The 7385-nt window shown below is 45.4% G+C and overlaps 1 protein-coding gene across 1 annotated transcript in view; it reads right to left on the bottom strand.

The window, feature by feature from the left end:
* Positions 1-3732: 3732 nt before the first annotated feature.
* LOC111960550 (sodium channel regulatory subunit beta-4-like) overlaps positions 3733-7385 on the bottom strand; it is a 31244-nt gene continuing 27591 nt past the window's right edge. The window contains exons 2-5 of the mRNA XM_023982590.3: positions 6808-6971; positions 6371-6590; positions 5223-5352; positions 3733-4191 (exon numbers count right to left, since the gene is read on the bottom strand). Coding sequence (XP_023838358.1) covers positions 4101-4191; positions 5223-5352; positions 6371-6590; positions 6808-6971 — 605 coding nt within the window. The 3' untranslated portion in view covers positions 3733-4100. The remainder of the gene's footprint in view (positions 4192-5222; positions 5353-6370; positions 6591-6807; positions 6972-7385) is intronic.

Genomic DNA, 7385 nt, shown 5'->3' with positions numbered 1-7385 from the left:
GTGGGTGTTCTCTGCACTGGAATGTGGGAAGCAGAGAGCAGACTTCACAAACTCTTGGCTTGGCAGTYTGAGTAGGAGTCGCTCCGGCAGTGGGCCGCAGGAAACCCATATTAGTATCAAATCAGATGATTCTTACATCTACTACATACGAAGCAGACAATGTTAGGACTGAGTGGATATATTTCTATTTCTGTCCCCTGACTGTCATTGTCGATCTTTATATTGGATAAATATACCTTGTGGTAATGTAATCTACAATGCTTTGGTAGAAATTGGTTCTTTTTTGAGCTGCAGAACAGTCACATGACATAATGTGTTGAATTTCAAGGTTGTGCAAGTGTGATGAGAGTATCAAATGATGCTTAATTAGACTGTGCTATAACAGTACTCATAATACTACCAACCATGCTGTTAGTCTGTGTTGCCTGAGACATTGGCTCTCAGGGTGAGTCGTGTGGATCTGCCACGGCGATGCAGACTTGAGCTGGATTGCAGCTTTTAGTCTATCATAACATGCGATCCACAATGCATCACTATGCGACTACCACTAGAGCAGCACTACATTGGGCATGCTCACTGCTGCACCCCACAGCTCAGGCACGCACAGTCGAGCTCAGAGCTTGTGGATCTCAGCTCAGACGTGGCTAGTCGAGCGCAGAGCTTGCGGATCTGAACACACCGAGGGGCTTGAACAGACAATGTTCTTCGAGAGATACTGAAACAGTGAACGATAACTCTGCACTTAGTAACACACAAGGCTTGAAATGCCGATGGTATTTTTGGACATTCGCAGATCTGATGAAAGTTACAAAAGGGAAAATTAATCTGCTAAAAACAAGATACAAACGCAGTAACTAGCTGTATGGATCATTTTCTTCATCGACATGATCCTTCTGAATACACCAACAGAGGCTTGACTATACAAAGACACTGACAGACAAGGATCAACTGAACAGTATTGCTTTTCTCCCAGAGGCAMGCTTTGGTGCTTTTCCTCCAATGTCAAAGGAGTAACGGTTCACTGACTTCATGTGGAACCAATATTGTGTGTGTGTGTGTGTGGGGGGGGGGGGGGGGGGGGGGGGGGGGGGGGGGGGGGGGGGTGTGTGTGTGGGTGTGTGCATGACTCTGTGTGTTTCTGGTTTTTCTATTAAACATAGGTATGTATGAATGGAATATGGAAACCACAGTGGCGGTTAAATAGTGAACAAGGTGATACGTGATTCTGCAAGAACCCGCTGAAATGTCGTTGCTATATCACGTATGCTACCTTGTGCTCTCTAAAGCTAAGACATTACTTGGCAAGAAGTAAGTCCAGTGCCACTAGTGCATCCATCAACTGATCCTATAGGATTCAAATCACAACAATGGGAAATGGGTATGGCAGTGCTCTGTCTGAAAGCATTCACCAGCTCTCCACGTCACCAGGGCCCCTTGGTAATACAAAAAAAGGTACTGCAGGTCAAGTGATAAGGAAGACCTTTCCAAAGGCGCTGACCTCAACACGGTGAGGGAATAGAAGAAGGGAGGTCTAGAACGGATTATGCCCGGACAGACTAGTTGTCCATCTCAAACTCTTTATCTCGCTATCACCACACACAATCTGGTTACAATCAACCCGGGCAACCGTCACCCTACCTGCAAAGTCTACGAGCACACCTCTCTCTATTCCTCACATCCACCACATTCCAGATGTTCATAAGGATACCCCATATTAGTAAAGTGCCTACAATACCCCTCCTAAGTCTACAGCACCACCCTCTCCCTAAACCCCTGCACATTGTATGATCTCAGGGCGAGGAGAGGTGTGGAGAGGAGAAGGAGGGGCCTATTCCATTTCCATCTCAGATGAGTAAACCCTACGAAGTGGACATTCATGTATAGTCCTAGCTCCGCGACTACAATGATGCTTAATACTCAAAAAGACGTAGAGAGGTGTGGCCGTCGTTTCAAGTGGCATCTCTGAATTTGAACAAACGTGGACCAACCAATAACACATTTGCCTTAGAAACAGGTTTGAAATGAATGCATTTCCACAGATATGTTATGGCTTTGCCTCGTTTTGTCGTGGAATATTATCGCTTTGAGAATTGCATGATTTTCATCAACGAGGCACGATGCCGTTCATTCTTGAGGGGACAGTGTCCTAAGGGGAATGCTTTGATTGTCACTCAAAGGATCTTTGAGTCATTGCGGTCCGTAGCTCAAATTCCCACAGCTGTCTCTATTTTGGGGAACAACCAACAACAGTGGGTATTCATAAAATAATCACTCACATCAGTAGAGGGAATTGTGGTTCCTACGGTGACCGATTTGAATACGGAACACAAGGTCAAGGGGCATTGATGATGAGCCTGCTTGGTAGTTGGCATCAGAGTCCTCAAAACAATGCTTTGCACTGTTGAAGTCGTGGGCCGTTATCCTGTATTAGGCCAATAGCCACATTAACATGTTAGTCCTACGCGGGGTGAAGTGGATGTGAATAAACGGCAAGTAGCCTACAGATTCACTATACATACAGGCCAGGCGATGACAGCACACTAGGCTGCAGTCTTTCCCGGGGTTTGGACGTGTTTCATGTATAAGCAACATTCACATGCTAAAAAAATGCATTTGTTATTCGTTAGAAGCGGCATCATACACTTGAATTCGTTTTTATAGGGAAATGTGTTTCTGGGAATTGTCTTTAGTTTAGATCTTGTTCTTCATAGTATTTCCGTATTTTTGTGTGTTTTTTTTTGTTGTTGTGTGTTTTTCACAGCGGTTTTAAGGCTCCCTAAAAGCGAAGGGAGCGGGAAGTGAAAACAGGAACATGTGTTTTATCTAAAGCAAAAATGAATCAAACCATTTCTGGGCTGGATCTAATACACACTTCAATGGCTCCCTTCTTCCTCTTCTCCTTTATCACATTCCTTTCCTCCGCAGTGACATAGTACTCATAACCAGGCCACTGCCTTGCCTTCCAAAGCTTCTGAACAGCATTTGGGTACAGTATGCAGATCTAATAAAGAGCCTTGACCTCAATAACGGTGTTGCTGATAATTGCTGTAAACATCTTTCAGTTACTTGTCCTATGGAATAGGCACAATTGATACTGTATGAAATTTGTTCTGCATCAAAAATGGACTGTAAACGTTCCTTATAGTTAAAAGGAGGGAAGCTGTTTGCTCCCTGTAAAAGGTTTGCAGAGAGTATAAAGAATCTCCATTGGGCAGTAGGCAACCTTAAACATGGCTCTTAATCAAAAGAGCTGTAGAGATGGTCCGAATATACTGGGCTGTTATAGATATACAAAATGGCAGTTAGTAAAACTTGACAGTATGGGAGTTACTGTGTGTGTGTTTGTGTTCTTATGCAGGTTGGCATTTATTGAATCTTGTCCTGGAGACAGTTCTGCAGGGTGGTCACTTCTGGCCAAGCCACAAAGTCTTAAAATTTGATTTTAAACCAGAGGAGGCTGGTGGGAGGAGCTATAGGAGGACGGGCTTATTGTAATGACTGGACTGGAATAAATGGGAAGGTATCAAAAAAATGAAACATATGGAAACCACGTTTTACTCCTTTCCATCAATTCCATTCCAGCCATTACAATGAGCCTGTCCTCCTATAGCTCCTCCCACCAGCCTCCTCTGGTTTAAACCTAACCTTAACCCTGACCTTAATTACACTGTTAACCTTATGTCTAACCCTAACCTTGAATCTAGCGGAAAATGCTCAGCTGGGCCCCCAGGACGTCAATCTGCTGTTTTTACGTCGTGTACATGAATGAGTAACTGGTGAGACGTCGATGTGGATTCCAGAAATGCTTGTCCAGTAAATAGACGTTGAGCTGATTCAGATAAATGCCGCAATAAACCCCAATCTGAATACACAATATATAAGGTGTGTCATTGGAGTGTGTCTGATCCAGCCCTGATCACCTATCATGTTCCCCAAATCTCAAGCGCAATTTAAAATACTCATATGACATATGATTTCACATTGGTTCATGTCATACTTGTGTCATTAGATAAAGATAAAACAGTTCATTGATAATAGCTTTCTTTCTATGTCTGTGCAATATACAGACATGTACAGACATAAATGGTGGTGTATATGTTTCATGCCTTCGGTGTGGCTTTGTTGTCCGCTTTGGCTGCGTTGAGTCCATTGTCTGTGTTGTCCTGTCCTGAGCTCACAAGGCACTCTTTACTGAGAGAGAGAGAGAGAGAGAGAGAGAGAGAGAGAGAGAGAGGAGAGAGAGAGAGAGAGAGCGAGAGAGAGAGAGAGGGAGAGAGAGAGGAGAGGAGAGAGAGAGGGAGAGAGAAAGAGAGAGAGAGAGAGAGAGAGAGAGAGAAGATGAGGAGAGAGAGAGAGGAGAGCGAGAGAGAGAGAGAGAGAGAGAGAGAGAGAAGAAGAGAGAGAGAGAGAGAGAGAGAGAGAGAGCAGAGAGAGGAGAGAGAGAGAGAGAGAGAGAGAGAGAGAGAGAGAGAGAGAGAGAGAGAAGAGAGAGAGAGAGAGAGCGAGCGAGCGCGAGAGCGAGCAGCGAGAGAGAGAGAGAGAGAGAAGAGAGGAGAGAGAGAGAGAGAGAGAAGAGAGAGAGAGAATGAGAGAGAGAGAGAGTGAGAGAGCGAGAGAGAGGAGAGAGAGAGTCAGTTGTGAGAGTCAGTTGTGAGGAACAAAAGGCATGTAAGAAATGTTGATAAGGCATGCATACCATGCTTCGGTGACAGTTTTCAAAGGGGGGAGGTGGTAGCGAAAGGGCTGTCGGTTCGAATCCCAGCGCTGACGGGAAAAATGTGAAGGGGGTGAGCTGGCAACCAGAGGGTTGCTGGCATTAATATCTCAGATGCCCTTGAGCAAGGCAGTTAACTCCCAAACAGCTCAACGGGAGCCACTCTGTGGCTGCTCCCAGCCTGTGTGCGCTATCTCTGTATCTGAAATGTATTTTTTTTTGCAGCTGCACACACTCACATAATACATACTAACTGTATACTCTGCCATCACTTATACACCTGAGTTGTCATCACTTATACAACTGAGTTGCCATCACTTATACACCTGAGTTGTCATCACTTACGCAACTGAGTTGTCATCACTTACGCAACTGAGGTTTCCTCCCTATACGCAACTGAGTTGTCATCACTTACGCAACTGAGTTGTCATCACTATACGCAACTGAGTTGTCATCACTTACGCAACTGAGTTGTCATCACTTATGCAACTGAGTTGTCATCACTTACTTCTTCTCCGCAGACTTTTTTAGGATGAGGAGCACCACAGTCTTTGTCACCATGACAACGATGATCAAGCCAATGACTCCGCCCACGACAGACACGATGATGGTGGTTACGGTATTGTCAACCACTTTCACTGGGGAGAGGAGGTGCATAAGACAAGAGAGAGGGCGGAAGGGAGGGAGGAATGTGATGGGATGGTGAGAGGAAGAGAGGGTTCTCTGTAAGATGAGTACTCAGCTGTTTCCCTATAATGATAGTCAGGCGTACGTTCTAGGAGAATATGAAGAAGTCATTTGACTCAGATCTTTGACATTATGTCAAAGGTGAATCTGTAAACATTGAAGATAAACCAATCGGCAAACATCTTGTACCAGGCAACGAAGAGAGAGAAGGAGGGAAGGATAGAGATGGTGTGGTCAGTCTCACAACCACAGCGCTCGGTGATCGATTGATCCGCTCATCAGGAGACATGATACATTTCCATATAGCTTTTACCTGCAAGGAATTGATTCTAGTGTATAATAACAATACATAGATCATGCTGCAACATAACACTTGACCATGGAACTGATATCAGGGTATTATTGAGCCATTATATACTGGGTGGTTTGAGCGTTGCGTCGTGCGTAAGAACAGCCCTTAGCCGTGGTATATTGGCCATATACCACACCTCCTCATGCCCTATTGATTAATTATAAACTGTGTAGTTCCAGTCCTGAATGCTGATTAGCCCGACAGCCGTGGTATATTGGCCATATACCACACCTCCTCATGCCCTATTAATTAATTATAAACTGTGTAGTTCCAGTCCTGAATGCTGATTAGCCCGACAGCCGTGGTATATCAGACCGTATGCCACGGGTATGACAAAACATGTATTTTTACTGCTCTAATTACGTCGGTAACCAGTTTATAATAGCAATAAGGCACCTAGGGGGTTTGTGATATATGGCCATATACCACACCCCCTGTGCCTCATTGCTTAATTATACAATGTGAAACTTAGACACATGACAAAGGAATCAGATATTTGCCCCTACTTCCACCTGAAGGCATCAAAACGACTGGTGACCGGGTGGCCTCAACCTAAATTATGAACATGTCGTCAATGAGTATGTTGTATGCAGTCAAGGGAGGGTGCAGTGCCTTACACTCATCTACCACGAACAGGGTGAAGATGGCGCTATGGTTGCGATGCTTCTCCTTGGGATTCCGGGCGAAACAGGTGTACTCTCCCTCGTCCTCGAAGGTCACGTTGAACAGCAGGATGGAGATGTTGTTGTGCTTACTGCTGCCCACAAACTCTATCCGCTCGTGGTACACCTGCACCCGTGGTTCCACGCCTTCTACAGGGATCACTGCCTCACACAGCTGGAGAGGAATAGGGAGGGGGAGAGGGGAGAAGGAGAGGAAGAGGAAGAGGTGAGAAGGAGTGGGAGAGAGGGGGGGAAGAGGAGGGAGAAGGAGAGGGGGAAAGAGGTGGAGAACAGAGGTGAGGGGGAGAAGTGTTGAGATATGAGTGGGAGGTCAAGTTGCTCATTGAGGGGGTGTTAGTGACGGAGATAACTCCTCTCAGTCGGTGTCTTGCCTTCATCAAGGTGCCGTTGTCGTTGTATTGCCAGTTGAAGTAGAGGTTCTTGATGCCGATGCAGCTGGAGTAGGTGCAGGGTAACAGCACCGTGCTGCCGTTCATCGCCTCCATGAAGGGCACCTTCCCCACTGACACCTCCAGCGCCGAAGCACACCATACCCCTGGAAGGGACGGAGGAGGCTCCTTGGTAAAAGTGATGAAGAAACCAAAAGGGCATTAACAAGGGCCAGGGCAGCTTATTAAAAATAGCCAGAATAGAAGAAGACGTAAATGTTTAGAAGGCTACTTTGCTGGCTGGGGACAAAGGGAAAAAAAATGATGTTTCCTCACCACCTTTCCCTTTTTTCCCTTTTCTGTTTCCTTCTTTCCCTCTGATTAGAAGAGAATTTTACAATCTGTTTTCTTTTCCCCCAGCTTTGGCCACTCATTGAATCCCCAAATTGTTTTTACTTTCACAAAAAAATCTTAAATTTTCATATTCTCTCTCGCTCTCGCTCTCTCTCTCCTCTCTCTCTCTCTCTCTTTCTCCTCTCTCTTTTCTCTCTCTTTTCTTCCTTTTCCTTCCCTTTCCCGCC

Source organism: Salvelinus sp. IW2-2015, linkage group LG4p (genome assembly GCF_002910315.2).
Source record: "Salvelinus sp. IW2-2015 linkage group LG4p, ASM291031v2, whole genome shotgun sequence".
NCBI classification, from domain to species: Eukaryota; Metazoa; Chordata; class Actinopteri; order Salmoniformes; family Salmonidae; genus Salvelinus; species Salvelinus sp. IW2-2015.
The sequence above is the reverse complement of the archived record's forward strand: the minus strand, read 5'-3'. Positions and strand labels throughout refer to the sequence as shown.